Source organism: Chiloscyllium punctatum, chromosome 11 (assembly GCF_047496795.1).
Source record: "Chiloscyllium punctatum isolate Juve2018m chromosome 11, sChiPun1.3, whole genome shotgun sequence".
NCBI classification, from domain to species: domain Eukaryota; kingdom Metazoa; phylum Chordata; class Chondrichthyes; order Orectolobiformes; family Hemiscylliidae; genus Chiloscyllium; species Chiloscyllium punctatum.
This window is the reverse complement of record NC_092749.1, coordinates 45,681,898-45,701,301: the sequence shown is the minus strand read 5'-3', so window position 1 is coordinate 45,701,301 and position 19,404 is coordinate 45,681,898. Positions and strand designations below refer to the sequence as shown.

Below are 19,404 nucleotides of genomic sequence, written 5' to 3'. Positions count from 1 at the left end.
TAATTGGAACATAATTCCCTGTTTTCTCTGAACCTCCTTTTATTTAAATAGCAGTATTACATTAGTTACTCCCCAATCTGTCAGAACTGTTCCAGAGTCTGAAGAATCTTGAAAGATTGCTATCCATGTGCCCACTATTTCGAGGGCCATTTCCTTAAGCATTGGGATGTAGATTATTGGCCGTTGGAGATTTGTTGACCTTTACTCCCACCAAATGCACTAGCACCATTTCCCTACTGATACTGATTTATCTCCGTTCCTTTCCTTACCATGTGTTCCCCAACATTTTTTAGGACTTTATTTGTGTCCTTCTTTGTAAACATAGAATCAAAATATGTGCTTAATTGGTCTGCCACCGCTTTATTTCTCATTGTAACCTCCCCTATTCCTGATTGTAAGGGACCTTCACTAATCTTTCCAATTTTTATGCCCTTTCCTCTGACCTCACGCTGTCCCCGATTTCCCTTGATAGCCATGGCCAGGTTGTCTTTCCCATTGTATTTTTGTGTCAGATTGAAATGGACAATTGTTACAGTTTCTCCATGCACTCATTAAATATTTGTCATTGCCTTCCCGCCATCATCCCTTTAAGTAGCGTTCCCCAATTTATCATGGCCAGCTGATGCCTCATACCATCATAGTTTCCTTTATTTAGAATCAGGACCCTAGTCGGAGAATCACTGTGTCCCTCTACAGCTTACTGAAGAATTCTATCGTATTATGGTCACTGTTCCCCACAGAGTCTCGCACAGCTGGATTGCCAGTTATTCCTTTCTCATTATGCAGTGTCCAGTCGAGGATGGCTTGTCCTTTGGTTAGTTATTCACCATATTGATCCAGAAAACCATTTCGTATACCATCCAGGAATTCCTCTTATGTGCTATTGTTACTGATTTGGTTGTCCCAATCTATATGCCGATTAAAGATATCCATAATTACAGCTGTACAGATGTATTGCTTGTAGCTGTAATTTCCTGTTTAATATATTCCTCAACATTACCATTACTGTCAGAGGGTCTATATACAATCCCCATTATCTTTTCATGCTCCTTGGTGTTTCTTAGCTGTACCCATACCGGTTCCACTTCACCAGAGCTAATATCTTTCCTCACTATTGGGTTCATTTCATCTTTCACCCAGTACTGCTACTCACCTCCTCTTCCTCTTTGCCTGTCCTTCTTAAAAACTAAATACCCCTGTATATTTAGTTCCCATCCTACAGCCACATCTCCATAACCCCAAACATATTATAGTCGTTTATATCTATTTGCATGTTTAATTCTTCCTCTATAATTATTGTGGATGCTCAGGGCATTAAGACACAAGGCTTAAATCTTGTCTTTTCAACTTTTCTAGTTCTGATTGCATTATTTAGTACTTTGGCTTGAATTCTCTGCCTGTCATTTTTCGTATTTCCAATTCTAAAACAAGTTTGTTTTACTCAACAAGTCATTCATTCCAAAGTAACCTATTTGAAGAATCATGTAGCGTGGAAACAGACCCTTTGATCCAAACTGTCCATGCCAACTAGTTTTCCTGCGTTTGGCCCACATCCCTCTAAACCTTATTGTCCAAATGTCTTTTAAATTTTGTGATTGTATTCACCTCTACCACTTCCTCTGGCAGTTCGTTCCATATTTGCGCGACTTTCTGTGTGAAAAGGTTACCTCTCAGGTCTCTATTAAATCTTCCCCTCTCACCTTAAATCTATGCCCTCTAGCTTTGGACTCCCCTACCCAGGGGAAAATACCTTAACAATTCATCTTATCTATTCCCCTCATGATTTCATAAACTTATATAAGGTCACCGTAAGGTCACCGCTCAGCCTCCTATGCTCCAGGGAAGAAAGTTCCAGCCTATCCAGCCTTTTCTTATAACTCAAATCTTCCAGTTTCAGTAACATCTTTATAAAATCTTTTCTGCATCCCTTTTAGTTTAATAACATCCTTCCTATACCAGGGCAACCTGAATTGTAGGCAGTACTCCAAAAGTGGCCTCACCAATGTCTTGAATAGATGCAACATGACACCCCAAGTCCTATACTCAATTCTGTGACCAATGAAGGCAAATGTGCCAAACCTTCACTCCAACATAAAGAGTAAGGCTTTTTTCACATGGCCCATCACATAATCGGCATCACAAAAACAGATTGGTCATTGCCACATTGCTTCTTGTGGAAATTTGCTGTTCTCAAGTTGACTGCCATTATTTTCTGCAACAGTACAAGCTATTGATTTCAAAATCACTTCATTGGCTTCCTGTCCTGATGTCATCACATAGTGCAGTGGCAGCGGGCTGGGCCCAGACCCAGAGGTTATAGAATCATAGAGATGTGCAGCATGGAAACAGACCTTTTGGTCCAATTCGTCCATGCCGACCAGATATCCCAGACTAATCTAGTCCCATTTGCCAGCACTTAACTCATTTCCCTCTAAGCCCTTTCTATTCATATACCCATCGAGATGCCTTTTAAATAATGCAATTATACCAGCCTCTGCCACTTCCTCTGGCAGCTTATTCCATACATGCACCACCCTCTGTGTGAAAAAGTTGCCTCTTAGGTCCCTTTTATATCTTTCCCCTCTCACCCTAAATCTATGCCCTCTAGTTCTGGACTCCCCCACCCCAGGGAAAAGCCTTTGTCTATCCATGCCCTTCATGATTTTATAAACCTCTATGAGGTCACCCCTCAGCCTTCGATGCAACATAAGAACAGAAGAGAATATAAGAAATAGGAGCAGGTGGAGGCCATCTGGCCCATGTAGCCTGCTCTGCCATTCAGTAAGATCATGGCTGATCGTTTCATGGACTTAACTCCACTTAGCCACCTGCTCACCAGAACTGTTAATTTCCTTTTTGTTCATAAATCTGTCTATCTTTGCCTTAAAACATTCAATGAGATATTCTCAGCTGCTTCACTGGGCAGGGAATTCCACTGTTTCACAACCCTTTCAGTAGAAAAATTCCTCCTCAATTCAGTCCTAACTCTGCTGCCTCTTAGTTTGAGGCTATGCCCACCCCTAGTTCTTGTTTCAGTGGAAACAATCTCCCTGTTTCCATCTTATCTATTGCCTTCGTAATTTTATATGTTTCTGTAAGATCCCCCTCAATTCCACTGAGTGTAATCCCAGTCTACACAATCTCTCTTCATAAGAAAACCCAGCAAAATCTCTGAAATCTCCTCTGCACCCTGTCCAGAGGAGACCAAAACTATACACAATGCTCCAGGTATGGCCTCACCAGCACCCTACACAGCTGCAGCATAACCTCCATCTATCTAGCAATAAAGAATAATATTCCATTTATCTTCTTAATTGCCTGTTGCACCTGCAAACCAACTCCTTGTGGTTCATGCAGAAGGACAGCCAGGTCCCTTTGCACCGCAGCATGTTGCTGTTTTTCACCGTTTAAGTAATAGTCTGTTTTGCTGTCATTCCTACTAAAATGGATGACTTCACATTTACCAAAATTGTACTCCATCTGCCAGACCCTTGCCCATTCACTTAACCTATCTGTGTCCCTTTGCAGATTTTCAGTGTCTTCTGTACACTTTGCTCTATCACTCATCTTACTGTCATGTGCGAACCTTTGGCACACTACACTTGGTCCCCAACTCTAAATCATCTAGGTAAATTATGAACAGCTGTAAATTGTATCAAAACTGTTTTAGGCTGTTTGAGAATTCATATGGGGACCCTCTTGTGGCATTGTGGTAGTATCCTTACTCCTGGACCTGGAGGCCCAGGTTCAATTCCCACCTGCTCCAGAGGTGTGTAATAACATCCCTGCATTAGAAAAATAGGTTAAATTAAAATAAATATAATTAAGATAAAAAAAAACACTTTCAAATCTGGTTTCATTAATCTTTCAAAAGAAAGAAAGTGTTGAAAAATGCCAGGACACAATTAGTAATTTTTGGAATTTTTAATATGATTTTATCATTTCTTGTTTAATCTATAGCAGTTAAAATATCATAAAAATAATATCTATTCTGACTTTCAGGGATAATAGGAATGATTACCTGATAAATGTGTGATAAACTGGATATATTTTCCCAAATGCTGCTTTCTTTGTTCCATTTTTTCATGTGTTTTTAAACAGGTTGGCGAATACAATTGAATATGTTGATACCTGAAGATTAAAGGAGAGTTTTTGTTTGGATAATATAAGTTTTCAAATTGCTTGATGTGTTTACAGGCTGGGGTAAATTTGCCCGTTTGACAAGAGCCCTTACAAGTAGCAGAGGTGTTCTACAGCAGCTTGCTCCAACTGTACATAAAGGGGAAAGTGTTCATAAACATTCACGGCTGGCTGAGGTAAGAATAAGACACAATTAAGATGTGAAATTAATTCAGATAAGTCAGTGTTTTCACATATGTAAATGAAGAAATGCTGCTGTCTTTGGCACTCAGAGAATTGCTGGAGACCTGGTACCTTCTCAGCCCCAGGCAGAAGTCATGCCCCTGCTCTCTGCTACAAATGACTTGCTCAATCTGCAGAGACAGGCACAGGAAAATCATGATGGTGTGCCAGAGGCTGGAGCGAAGTGTAGCAGAGTCCTCTAAGGTTCTCCCTGCTGAGGTGTCTCCGACACCCGAGCACCAGGTTGTCTCCATGGAAACAGTGGCAGTCACCTTTGGGACCCAGGTGCAGCAGTGACTGCTGGATATACATTCAAACCTGCACATCATCATTTTAACTAACGATGCTCAGCATCAATCGGGAGGTGAGAGGGGGTGAGAGATCTTGGCCTGATTCTTGGTGCACCTTCCCAGGATGAGAAGCTTCTTCATACATCCCTAGGGTGTAAGAAATTGCAGTTGCCAAGCATCATTCATCTCTCACAAGCAACCCACTAGAATCATTGAATCCCTACAGAGCAGAAAGATGCTCATCAAGTCAGTACTGACCCTCTGAAGAGCATCCCAACCTGACTCAGTCCCCTACCCTAGCTCACATTTCCCATGGCTAATCTGCTTAGCCTCCACATCCCTGAACACTAGGGCAATTTAACATGGTCAATCCTCCTAACCTGCACATCTTTGGACTGTGGGAGCCTGGTGCTCTGAGGCAGCAGTGCGAACCACTGAGCTGCCATCCTCTTTGATTGCACTGGCTCATTGGCTGTGACCATCGACTGTGACTGATCTTCTGGATTGTAATTGAATCAGCTCCTATACTGGCTGCATCCCTCCCCCTACCAACTGACTGCAGACCCCTTCACCGCACAAAGCACTCAACCCTTTTGACTTTTGCCTATCACCATGTACTTCAAGCACATGCAGTATGTTTACCATGTACACTGCTGGTTAATGCTGCAGCCTTGATATTGACGCAGCATCTGACCACCTCTTCTCTGACTGATGGATTTATTCCTCAATGCTTCCCACTGCCACAAGCTGCCTGCCTGTCATTCTGCACTGAAAAGCAGGTTACATCCCAGAGGCTGCTTGCCTCTAAGTGCATGCTCAAGGCCTTGTGTGTTAAGAATTATCTAAAAGCCCGCAGCTGAAAAATCTGTATAAATAGATTAGATATCTGGCTGCCCTTGAGTGTAAAGCAACCTGGCCATGTATGTAAATCCTAGATGCACCTCAGCTCCAAATTAGATGTCCAAGGACCAGAAATGGTGGCTCATTGGTCCAAGTGCTGGCATGATGTTGTGATGCTAAGCTGTGTCGATTAAGGGCTGGAGAGGATTGCAGCCATTGACCATGCAGGGTTCGTGTGTAGGAGAAGCAATTCTATGTAAAGAGAGTTTAGAGCTTGGCATAACCATACTGCAAGCCGCGCCCTGTATTACCTGCCAAGTTTTGCACTGTCTAGTTTCTTGATGGCGGAGAGGAAAATTGGAAGTGTGATGTTTAATCCAGTGAGCTGTGGTATTAATGAAGTGCAAATGTATATCTTGTTGTCACTCGAGGGTGAGATTCTGAATTCGCTATCTAAGGTTTGAGGACTAAATCTGGCCTTTTTTTCCCAATTTTTTCCAATTAAGTCATTTTGCTTTCCATTAAGTGTGTCATAGATGTTTGGAGGAGAGCATCCCTGTCCGTTGACCAGGACACCAGAAAGAATTTCCTTGTTTCACTTCAAAACAGTGCCACAGGATCTGTTACATGGCCTGAAAGGGCTAATGGGGCATTGGTTTAGTGACTCTTCCAGATGATGGTGCAGGGCTCCCTCTGTGATGCACTGCAACGTTCTGCTAGATTTTCTGCACAAGTCTTCAGTGTAGCTTGAATTCACAATCTCTGATTCACAAACTGTATTAATAATGGAAGTTCTAAGTGCAAACCAATTGAAAAGAAATGTATATTCAATAGACTGACCTGAGTCAGTATTCAAAGAGGTGTTTAAGTCTCACCAACCACAGAGGTGCGTTGTTACAGGTCGATTGAAATCACTAGATCCATTAGAAATGTGCACCATTTGTTCTTTTTTTTTCTCATACTAATGAAGTTTTCATTAAATTATTCACCATTATAATTTTTATACATAATGTTAAATCCTCGCTTATGTCCATACTTCTGGCTGTGAAATTTGATGATCAACTAAAGGTCACCTTTTAGCAGTGAGGTGTTGAAATGCAATTAGGAGCAGATAACCTATTCATTTTTTTTTGTTGTCTGTTTAAAGCAGTGTGATGAAATGACTGACATGTTTGCCCATAAAGCAATGGTCATTTTTTCTAGATATAAATTGCTGTATGTGAATTTCTTTCTATTTTTAAAATAATTAATATAAACTTAATTAAACAATATAAAGCTATTATTAATATATAAAGTTATGTTTGTATAATATTGTATTTCTCATTTTTGATGTTCTGCAAATTTTTTGTAGTCAATAGTTAAAATAGGATTGAATGCTCCTTTACCAAACGGTATATGTCATATAGGATTGACACTATCCTATATGAATCCTGCAATGAAAATTGAAAATAACTGAAATGACAGCTCTCCATCCATGTGCAAAGAAACTGAGTAATATAAATTCTATTGATCATTAATCACAGAACGCTTAATACTGCACATAATGTACATTTTGCTATGTGTACCATTGAAAGACAACAATTATACAAAAATAGAAAAGGTCTGGTGTTTGACATTAATTACTATTAAATGCTTATCAAGTGATGTTTGGTCCTTTTGACTTACTGATATGATTCTGAGGTAATGCTTGTAATTGGTTTCCATGGTAAAAATCCTGCTAAGACTTCAAAACTGCCATCCTCTTCAAATTCTGAGTGCTTTGAAGTCTTGGTTATGATGCTGGGGTTAGCAATTACCAGCTATCTGAAATGAATCAGCATGTACCTTTGTCATCAAGATGAGTTGTTGCAATGTGAACTATGCTTCCACTGAAAGGAATTTTTCTCTTTTACATTTCTAATTTAAAGTGTTCTAATAGCCTTGAATTATTGAAGGTTTAATGCCCCTAGTATCTTTTAAATGCTTGTGTAGTATTAACTTAAAGCATTTGAATCTTCTTAATGAGATGCAGACCTCATGGCAAGATTAGCTACAAGCAAGACAGGATAGGAATGAGAAGCATGATTATTATTTGTTCCTCATGCGTTTGTAATATGTGTGTCTTGATGCTGATCCTTACTCAGCAGAAATGGTAAAATTGAATTTTTACTTGGAAATGTGGTCAGCATCTCAGTTGTAAAATATCAACTCTTCCTCAAGTCCACTACCTTCAGTTTTGTGCATTCTCAGCCAAGGTTTTCAATTGAGGTTGATCATATTATTGAGTAGGTTTGAATGGGAGGGATTGCTGTGACCACCATAAATGCAAAACCATTTGAGAGCATGATTGTGGGGGGTTAATGTTGAAGTGTTCTCTCACCTGAATGCCATCAGTGGGGCAATGTGTTTGTAGTGTAGAGCAAGTTTTATAAATAGACATTGACGCATCTATAACTAGCGAAGTGTAGTCTGTACAACAAAAATTCTGACCCTTATGAATTTGGATGTGGAGATGTGTCAGCAATTTAATTGTCCACAAGCATCACAACTGGACGTAGCAGGACTATGGAACTTAAATCTGATCTGTTGCTTGTTGGGTCGCTTAGACCTCTCCATCACATTTTGCTTTGTTTTGTATGGAAATAGTCCTGTTCTGTAACTTCACCAGGTTGACATCTCTTTTTCAGGTATGTTTGCTGCTGCTCCTGGTATGTCCTCCTGCAGTCTTCACTGAATTAGGATTGGTCCCTCAACTTGATTATCATGGTAGAGTGAAGTTAAGTCAGGCTGTGAGGTGACAGATTGTGTATCAGTGCTGCTGATGGTCCACAGTGCATCATGGATGTACAGTTTTGGGGCAAGATCCATCCTAATTGAATTGAGTTGATTGTATTGAATTTATTGTCATGTGTACTGAGGCACAGTGAAAAGCTTTGTCTTGCGAGCAATACAGGTAGATCACATAATTAAATAGCATAGATAACTAAATAATAGGTAAACAGTGGCAAAAACCAAAACACAGGTATAGGCGAATGCTAAGAGTTTGTGAGTCCATTCAGTATTCTAACAACAGTAGGGTAGAAATTGTTTCGAAAACGGCTGGTGCGTATGTTCAGGCTTCTGTACTTTCTCCCTGATGGTAGAAGTTGCCAGGGTTGGATGGATCTTTGAGAATGCTGGTGGCCTTTCCTTGACAGCGGGCCTGGTAGATGGATTCTATAGATGGGAGGTTGGCCTTTGTGATTGTCCATGCTGAGTTCATCACTCTCTGTAACCGTACCCGATTTTGAATAGTACAGTTGTCATACCAGGTCGTGATGCATCCAGACAGAATTCTTTCGATGGCGCACCTACAAAAGTTGGCAAGGGTATTTGTCATCCTGCCAAATTTCCTCAGCTGCCTGAGGAAGAAGCGACGTTGTTGGGCCTTTGTAACCAATGCGTCCACATGAACAGTCCAAGAGACATTGTTGTTGATGACCCTCCCAGGAGCTTGACACTCTCCACACATTCCATCTCTGTGCTGTTAATGTATGGGGGACATGAGTAACATCCCACTGACAGTCAAAATGAATTCCTTGGTTTTGCCGGCACTGAGAGCTAAGTTGTTCTCAGTGCACCATTTTTCCAGGTTTTCCATCTCTCGTCAGTTGTCTGTTATGTCGCTATTTGAGGTTTGACCGATTATGTGGTGTCATCAGCGAATTTGTAAATGTAGCACAATGGTGGTATCACACACATAATAGAGACTTTCCTCAGTGGAAAGATAAGACTTTGTCTCCATAAGGACTGTGCAGTGGTCACTCTGATCAATACTGTACATTCTATGCCCTTACCACCCCAGTACTACTTCCAGTTGGTGTACAGCATGGTGAAGTACCGGTTCATCCAGGGGAGTTGAGGAGTGGGGTTGCGGATAGAGAGGTGGAATGGCCGCAGTAGGTGGTGATCAGAAGGAAGTTTCTTTGCCCATGTTTGAGCTGATACTGTGGGCTTCATGTTGTTTGTAGTCAATGTTGAGTACCTCCAGGACGACTCTCTCCTGACTGTGTACCACTGTGCTACCACCTTTGCTTGGTCTGTCCTTCTGGTAAGATAAGACATACACAGGGATAGTGGTATCAGAAATGGGCTATTGCTTGAATAGACATTTGTGGTACTGCTCCCAATTTTGGCATAGGATTTTGCAGGTCTGGGTTTGCCACTGCTATTTCTAGTGCCAAGGTCACAGCTGGTCTTGTCGAATTTCAATCTTTTTTCTTTGACATAGCAGTTTACTACAACTGAGTTGTTTGCTGGTCCTTATCAGAGGGCAGTTGAGTCAAGAGTCAAGTAGGCTAGACAAGGTAAGGACAGCTTTTTCCCTATCCTAAAGGACATTATTGAACTGGATGGGTTTTTACTACAGTTGACAATGGTTTCATGATCACCATTTGACTAGATTCTATTTAAATTTGATTTATTTATTGAACTTAAATTTCATCATCTATTGTAGTGGATTTCAAACACCTGTCCCGGAGCATTAACCTGGATCTCTGGCTTAATCAAGTAAAATTTTACTACAAATTGCAACTTGTTGAATGGGTATAACCTTAATGGTCTTCAGTGTTCACATTTACTCCTGAACAGCCTCACTGTTCCTGAAAAAAACATATAGATCACATTCTCCATCATGATAAAATAACTTTCTAAGAATGTTGATAATGAAGCTTCATCGTGCTGCATGTATGAGCCAATCATTTACTTCACTCTGTGAAGTTTTAATCAAATATATAAACAAAGTGGACTTTACACCTGAGTTTACTGTCTGTGAGAATACTTCCAGTAATTATCTGCTTAATGTGCTTGATGACATTATTGCTGGGCTCCTGGTGATCTCTTGACTTGGTACCAGATTAAGTAACATCAAGAAAAGGGGAATCAATTGCAAGTGATTCTACTCCTTCAGTGTCCAGTTAGATTGTAATCACTGGATCTTGTACGTCTGTACTTGATTTCCTGGTAACTGCTATTATTCATTCATTCTTGGGAAGCATGTATCCTCCAAGTTTTCCATTCTCCCCATAGCTTCAGCAGTTGATTCTTAGGAGATGATGCCTGCCTTCTGAAGAACTGAATGAAGACTTCTGAAATCTTGTATAAGATTTTGTCCTGGATTGAATAGATCACCGCCTGTCTGATGCCATCTATAAGGCACAAGTCACGAGGGAGATGGAATAAAATCTACTTGCTTCCCTTCACCACTTATACTCAGCAGCAGCAGTGTGTACCATCTACAAGATGCACAGCAGTCACTCACCAAGGCTCCTGTGACATCACCTTTCAAACCATCTGGAATAACAAGGGCAGCCCCGCCCCTGGAACAACAACACCTGCATATTCCGCTCCAAGCCATTCATCATTCTGACTTGACAATATGTTGCTGTTCCTTCACTGTCACCGAGTCAAAATCCTGAACTCCTTCCCTAACAGCATCTTGGGGATCCCCATATTGCAAAGACAGCATGCGGTTCAAAAAGAAAGCTCACCACCACATTTTCCAGGCAATTAAGCATAGGTTATAACATATGTACACAGACTGACAATTTTTTATTTCACATTAATTAGTTTTTTTAAAATCAAATGATGACCAATCCACCTTTCTCCCTTGGCCTTTCAATGGAGGGCTCTTACCCAGGACTCATGATGGGACAAAAAGTGCCCTATCCTTATTACACGGGCTGCTTGTGCAAGCGGAATGGCAGCTTATGAATGGGACATTTTTTATTGAGAGCATGACTAGCTCATGTTCAATGTGATGCTGTAGTTACAGCAATGCATCATTTTGACTGCACAATCTGTGAAAGATAGCCAATTATAGGAAGGTATTAGAGGCAGTAGTGTGCCTCAGAAACATGAGGTGGTGAGTTCAGGCCCTGAAGAAGAAGCTGCTTCCCTGGGTTGACCTCAAATTGCTAGCTGCTATCATTGCTTACGAATGAAGCCAACTCTTTGTTTAGCGTTTCTGTGCTCCTTGCACCACCTAGAGGTGGCATTTGTATGAGCTACAATCTTAAAAATTAGGGAAAGCTCTTTAGGACTGAGATGAGGAGCAGCTTTCTGCCCCAGACGGTGGTGGAACCAGAGTTGTTGATTGTTTTAAGGCAGAGGTAGATCTATTCTTGTTAGGCTAAGGGATCAAAGGTTATTGGGAATAGATGGTAACATGGAATTTGAAGCTCAAACAGATTAGCCATTATCCTTTTGGATGGTAGAGTTTTGTGAAGATTAAGGGGAGATCTAATAGAGACGTACAAAATAATACATGGCTTTGAAAAGGTGGATGCTAGAAAATTGTTTCTGTTAGGCGAGGAGACTAGGACCCGTGGACACAGCCTTAGAATTAGAGGGGGTCATTTCAGAACGGAAATGCGGAGACATTTCTTCAGCCAGAGAGTGGTGGGCCTGTGGAATTCATTGCCACTGAGTGCAGTGGAAGCCGGGACGCTAAATGTCTTCAAGGCCGAGATTGATAGGTTCTTGTTGTCTAGAGGAATTAAGGGCTACGGGGAGAACGCTGGCAAGTGGAGCTGAAATGCGCATCAGCCATGATTGAATGGCGGAGTGGACTCGATGGGCCGAATGGCCTTACTTCCACTCCTATGTCTTATGGTCTTATGGTCTTAAAAGTCATAGCTTTAGATCTTGCAGAATTCGTTCTAGGTTCTTTGATTTAGATCATGCTGTAACCCAGGATCATTGATTTCTCAGCAAATATAGCTAATCCCATCAGGTTGTAACATCTCAGAGGTGTACTACTGGGTATTAGCCATTATTAACTTCAATGTTTTGTTAATAATCATAATTTGTCTTTGCTGTGCAGGTATTACAGCTTGGGTCTGAGATCCTTCCACAGTACAAGCAAGAGGCACCAAAGACTCCACCACATATAATCTTGCATTACTGCGCATTCAAAACTTCCTGGGATTGGATCATCCTGATTCTGACCTTCTACACTGCAATCATGGTTCCATACAATGTCTCTTTCAAGACTAAGCAGAACAATGTGACTTGGTTGGTTGTTGACAGCATAGTTGATGTAATCTTCTTAGTAGACATTGTCCTCAATTTTCATACCACCTTCGTTGGACCAGCAGGAGAGGTCATTTCAGACCCGAAGCTCATCCGTATGAATTATTTGAAAACTTGGTTTGTAATAGATCTCCTCTCCTGTCTGCCGTATGATGTCATCAACGCATTTGAAAATGTAGATGAGGTTGGTATCTGATCATTTTGTTTTGTAATCTATGGATACTAAAATAGCTACTGTAACTTTTTCCTACTCTGGACTATCAATGGATAAAATAAGTCAAGACTTTTTATTCATAGTGTTATCCAGCTAAGAATATCCAGCTATTGCTAGAATGTGCTTCTGTGTGGATGTCAATTGAGGCATAGCTGTGATATCTCATGCCTACAGGAAGGAAGAAAATTGGAAATTTACTGGAACCTTAGTGTATTAATGAATTAGTGATGTTGACTTTCATATTCATTGTTTATGTGCCAATCTGGTGGAATGAGGCATCTTCCTTTGATAGAAATCAATGAATTGTAAAACAGGCAGATCCTAGACCCACAATTAAAGATGAAAATCTGCTTCAATATTTATTATGTTTCCTAAATTAATTTGGGTGATTCCTCAGCATGTTTAAGTATGTAAAATGAACAAGACGAACCATTAAAATACATTTTGTTTCAATTAGATTCACTCAATGCTAATATTGTAATTGACTGGCCAGTTTTCAGTATTTCCAAGTGATGATATTTAAACCAGATTTTGGCTAGAAAAGTTTCTATTACCAAGCAGTATGGGAGCGGTGAAGCCGGGAAAATGGGATGGGGTGCCTGAAATAACTTCACAGAGGCCAGTATCCTGTCACCAAGTTGCCCTTTATTTACATGTGCATAGAACTTAACACTGATCGAGCTTCCTCAGAGCCAGCAGTCAGAATGAATAGGATGTCTGACACTCCTGTTTATGTCTGTCAGCCAGGGTTAACAGCCCCAATCAGGGAACTCCTATTCTATGAGGTTTGCCTGATTGATCTCATTACAATCGCGACAGTGCTGACCACCAAAATGCATTCCTAAAGTTTCTTGTCACTTGAGCAGTATTTCAGTTGCCCACCTATTCCTTCCATCATCACATTTAAGTGATGTCAAGGAATGAGAAAGTAAAGTTTAGGAAATTAGTTATTTTGCTACTCTCGGAGAAAATGAGGACTACAGATGCTGGAGATCAGAGCTTAAAATGTGTTGCTGGAAAAGTGCAGTAGGTCAGGCAGCATCCAAGGAGCAGGAGAATCGATGTTTCGGGCATGAGCCCTTCTTCAGGAATGGGCTCATGCCCGAAATGTCGATTCTCCTGCTCCTTGGATGCTGCCTGACCTGCTGCACTTTTCCAGTAACACATTTTCAGATTTTGCTACTCTCCTACAGTACTGCAATCAATCCAGCAAGATCAGATGGTGGACAGTTCAATATTGACTCCAGTAGCCCTGGGTTCGTACACACTGTTTTGACCTGGATAGCATTAAGTTCCTATGTTGCAGTATGCTCATACGGATCTGTGGTGAATATTCGATTTCATTCCCAATTTCAGCTTTATAGAAGGTGGAGGACTTTAGAGGAAATGAATCACATAGAACTCAGCAACTAACTTGAAAGAACCAGGATATTGATAATTTGGGGCATAGAGATGGTGGTGCAATGAGAGATGGCTAGAATTTCTCTTTTTTTAAGATGGTAATTACCTAGCACTGAGGAAGGTCTGATATTTTATTCGTTATCCACTAATAAAGTTATTGATTATTCCCCCAACTTAATAGCATTAAAATGAGTTTTATTGTGCAGCATCATTTGAAATTATGCAGTGTTGGAAGAGTATTTACTTTTGTACACCTCTCTGTCAATGCTGTCAAGATGATAGCTTGTCAAGGAGGAATTCTGAACAAGTTTTTCAATACTGTAATGTTAATCTAGGGAATAGAATGCAAAGGCACAAGTAGCATTTTGGCCCTCTGCTCAGTTGTGCTCAGTGATCCTGATGGTGTGGTTGCTTAGTTTAAACTCCCTGTGGGAATTATATTATCCCTATTAATTCATCAAATGGCCTTATCCATGTCACTAAGCATATTCTTCTGTGAAACAAAAAATGGCAATGAGTGGTTTTCTGAACTAAGAAGAAATCTTTGTTCACACCCTGTTTCCCCGTTTTCTTGTGTATATATAATGCTTTTCCATTGAGAATAGTGCCAAAGGAAGGTTTGAAATGCTATTTTCATTGTGTGCATTAAACAGCATTTATATGCTGCATTATGATAGAGTTTCTTGGATACATGCAGAATACAAAAAGGTGTTGTAGCTAATTGTATGTTTCCTGTTTTTCTATTAATTTACAATGAGTAAAATAAAGTACTGTATTTGATTTACAATAGTTCACAACATTTGCACTAGCCTTAACATGTTTTTACACTTTATTTTCTTCTTGCTTTCTACTTTTTCCATTTGCATGCTTCTTTATTTCTGTGGCTTGATCCTCTTCTGACTATGTTTTGGGGTTTGAAGGACTGCAATCATCATGCTGTAACCAAAGTAGGCTTTCTATTTCATAAGTTATGTTTAATGTGTTTTCTCTAAAGTGCTTGAACGTAATGAAGAGCTGCACTTTTTCAAAATGCTCTCCTTGTGTTGCTTCATATTGACATTTGTACTGTAGCCTCTTTATATTTATGCTCTATTAACTTGTGCAGTGGAGAAGGTTGGAGAAAGATTCTGCGCTATTCTATGTAACACAGTGTTTCTAGCTAACCTCAGAGAGACAGAAAATCACTGAACTATTACAGCACAGAGGTGTCTGTTTTGCTCATTATCAGCAAAAGCTCTACAAAACTGTTTTACTATAACCCTGAACATTCTACACTTTCAGAAAATAATCCAGTTGCTTGTTGAATGCTTTGATTGAACCTGCCTCCATTATGTTGTCAGGCAGTACATTCCAGACCTTAGCCATTTGTTGCATGAAAAGGTTTCCCGTTTTGTTTCCATTGTTTTTTTGCCAATTACATTGAATTTGTGCCATTGTCTTCTTGATCCTTCATGAGGTAGGAACAATTTTTCCTTATCTACTATGTCCAGATCACTCAAGATGTTGAATATCTTTGTCAAATCTCCTCTCAACCTCCTCCTCCAATGAAATTACTCCCAACTTTTCTAATCTAATTATATAACTGAAGTTCTTCTTCACTGAAATCATTCTTGCAAATCTTTCCTCACTGTCTCTAATGCCATCATATCTTTCCCAAAGTGTGGCTCCTAGAATTGGATGTAGTATACCAGTTGAGTCTAACCGAGTCTTTTATACAAGTTTAACATACCCTCTTTCCTCTTTCACTCTCTGCATCTATTAATAAAGCCTAGAATGTTGTATGTTTTGTTAATTGCTCTCTCAATCTGTTCCACAACCTTTAATGACTTATGCAGAGGTACACCCAGGCTCCTGGTTTAGATTAGATTCCCTACAGTGTGGAAACAGGCCCTTCGGCCCAACCAGTTCACCCCGACCCTCTGAACAGTAACCCACCCAGACCCATTTCCCTCTGACTAATACACCTAACACTACGGGCAATTTAGCATGGCCAATTCACCTGACCTGCACATCTTTGTGACTTTGGGAGGAAACCGGAGCACCCAGAGGAAACCCACGCAGACATGGGGAGAATGTGCAAACTCCACGCAGACAGTTGCCCGAGGCTGGAATTGAACCTGGGACCCTGGTGCTGTGAGGCAGCAGTGCTAACCACTGAGCAACCATGATGTCCACAAAAAACGCACACGTTCGCAACCAAGAAAGCGTTAGGAGTGAGAACAGAAAACACCCTGTCCCTGGGTAGTTTCAAACCACCAATCTTTCGGTTAACAGCCGAACACGCTGACCAATTGCGCCACAGAGACAGATGACAGTTTCCTGCACCATCTTTAGAGTTGTACCCTTTCTTTTATATTGTCTTTCCATGTTCTTCCTATCAAAATTAATCACTTCTCAATTGTCTATATTGAATTTCATCTCCCCTTTTCACTAACATGCACTTCTGAATTTACATATCATCTGCAAATTTGCCCTGAGCGTAGGACATTAATAAAATACTCATTTTGATTACTTGCAATCAGATTGAACCATTTACTTACACTCAAAATAAAAAATGTACAAAGGTTGTTTCTAGGATAGCCAGTGTGTCATATTTAATGATATTTTGTATAATTTTAAGGTTTTTTGACCATTTGTAAATCTGTGTATGGACAGTGTGTGGCTGATGACAACATAAACACTGCATGACTTATTTTACAGTGTTGCATAAGAAACGCCCATGTAACCTTTATTAATTGTATTGATGTGATCAGATAAATGCTACGTAATTGACCTGTCACCTGGTGTGATAATTAGAAATGGTAGTTCACACTTGCAAAATGAAATAGTGTATGATATTTTTGAATTTCTTGAAATACATGCAAAATGTGAATAAGATGCACCTCAATCTGTGGGTGACTTTGAGTCCTAGAAGATATTTTCACAAGTCACATAGAGTACTGTGACTAGTTCTTGGTTGCTGTTCTACCTTAAGGACAGTGCAGTCGTAACTCACTAATATTCAGATATTGCCTCTTATCCTTGCACTTTTTATGATACAGGTACTTTGTTTTATATCCGTTAATAGTTGAATTTTCCAATAAAAATTCAAACTAGCCTGTTGCAAGATTCTAATTTGCATATCTAATCAGGCAACTAATTTTTCACATTTTTGCTGTCATACTAAGCTGGTGATGGGTAACTGTGATAAATGTTTCTTCCATGCAAAAAGGCATAAGGTTTGTTATGAACACACACCAAAATGTCCAGTAGAGGGTGGGAGGTGGTGTAGTGATTAAAAACTAAATATTTTGGACTGCAGCTCAATCTACTGGGTACATCGTTTTTGCAGTGGCAAATTTGGAAGTTTGTGGAACACTTCACAATATTTATTTCAGGCTTCCACAATGTAATTGGGAGTCAGATTTAAATTGAACAGTTGCCATATGGTTTTCCAAGGACTCAGGAAACCTTCAGGAAAAGGGAATCAGGAACCAAGGTTAAATTACTTTTATAATGCTTCTTATGGGCCAAGAGGTGCAGGAATTCTGTATCTAACTTTCCCTGCTGCTGATTGCAATCACCGTCCACCTAAGCCTGATCTCTCACTCACCCTCATGTCTGTGCTGGCATCTCTGTCCTACCAAGATCTCTTGCTCTATCCCATGGTGATCTCCCTACACTCCACTCTCCAATAAGCCCCAATATTTCTCTCTCTCTCTTCCTATCTCCTTAATGACCTTTTTTCTCCATTCCAATCTCTTATTTTTAAAATTGTCTATTAAATATCAGAGGACTAAAAAGCTCTGCTGTATAGCTTTGGAAATATTAAAATGCTTTGTAATTTTAACTTTAATTTTGAAGTACATATATATTCACTGATATGTATTATGTCATTTTGCAGGGCATCAGCAGTCTCTTCAGCTCCCTCAAAGTTGTTAGGCTTCTTCGCTTGGGCCGAGTAGCTCGGAAGTTGGACCATTACATTGAATATGGAGCGGCTGTATTGGTATTGCTTGTGTGTGTTTTTGGGCTTGCAGCACATTGGCTGGCTTGTATCTGGTACAGCATTGGGGATTATGAAGTGATCGATGAAGAATTAAACAGGATCAGAACAGATAGCTGGCTCTACCAATTAGGAGAAACCATAGGAATGCCATATCACTTTAATACAAGTGGGACGGAAAAATGGGAAGGTGGACCAAGTAAAGACTCAGTGTACATTGCCTCACTCTACTTTACAATGACCAGCCTCACCAGTATTGGCTTTGGTAATATTGCTCCAACAACCGATGGCGAGAAGATTTTTGCTGTGGCTATGATGATGATTGGCTGTAAGTATATAAAAGACTTCATATTCAATATTGACTGCATTCCATCTCTAACTTTTATAGTCAGATGTTGCAAGTTTGTTGGTTTATATGAATATTATGCAGTAAGAAACATTTAGATGCAGTGCTTTCTGGACCAATGTAACTTGCTGTGTGTAAAAATCGAAGTTCTAATCTTCTATAGACACAATGTGAAATATTTGGCACTAAGTTGCATAAGAATTTGTTTACAGGTCGAAACAAAGGAGAAGCCAAATTAATCGATAGCATCAGAAAATGATTGAAGCATGAGGAATTGAAGTTATATAGTTTGGTTAATTTGCTAATGGATGATTCCCAAACAAATCTGGTCATCTGTATCAGATAGGCATCTTTTAAATTGCCATTCTGCATGTTCAAGCATGGACACACTCCCAAGGCACTTAGGTGGAGATCTCAGATTATAAAATTTATGTATTGCTCTCCTGGAAGTTGTATCTACCTTTAAGTTATTATTTGCCATTAATTTGCACCATGGGTATGTAAAGGTTTCCAATTGCTCACTCTACTCCTTTCTACTTTCCTATTCTATCCAAAACATGAAATAAAGGAATGATGGTATTTGTGAGGGAAGCCAATACTGACCTACACTATCTTGTGTTGGTTGCTGATCACCTGCTCTTTGACACAGTGGAAGTGTTTGTGGTTCTTAAAAACCATTACTGGAGATCCAGAAGGCTACATGGTGTAATGAGTAATGTCTTGCCCTTTAGGGATCCCCATTTTGCTGAAAATGTGCAGTCTTGCTTTGCTGCGGGCAAAGTTTGCCCCACGTAATAATACGTTTTCTGCACTCTGTCCTATAAATTCACTAATGTTGTTCACCTTCCCTATGATAGTTTGAAAAGACCTAGAGGCAGCAAAGTTCATTGTTCTACTGATTTGCAGCTGATATCTA

The 19,404-nt window shown here is 40.1% G+C and overlaps 1 protein-coding gene across 3 annotated transcripts in view; it reads left to right on the top strand.

Annotated features, from left to right (window-relative positions):
* The window catches only part of kcnh1a (potassium voltage-gated channel, subfamily H (eag-related), member 1a), a 293,626-nt gene that overhangs the window by 47,208 nt on the left and 227,014 nt on the right, over positions 1-19,404 (top strand). For all 3 annotated transcript variants that reach the window (XM_072580730.1, XM_072580729.1, XM_072580731.1), the window contains exons 5-7: positions 4,198-4,316; positions 12,334-12,726; positions 18,041-18,470. In XM_072580730.1, the coding sequence (XP_072436831.1) occupies positions 4,198-4,316; positions 12,334-12,726; positions 18,041-18,470 (942 nt within the window). The remainder of the gene's footprint in view (positions 1-4,197; positions 4,317-12,333; positions 12,727-18,040; positions 18,471-19,404) is intronic.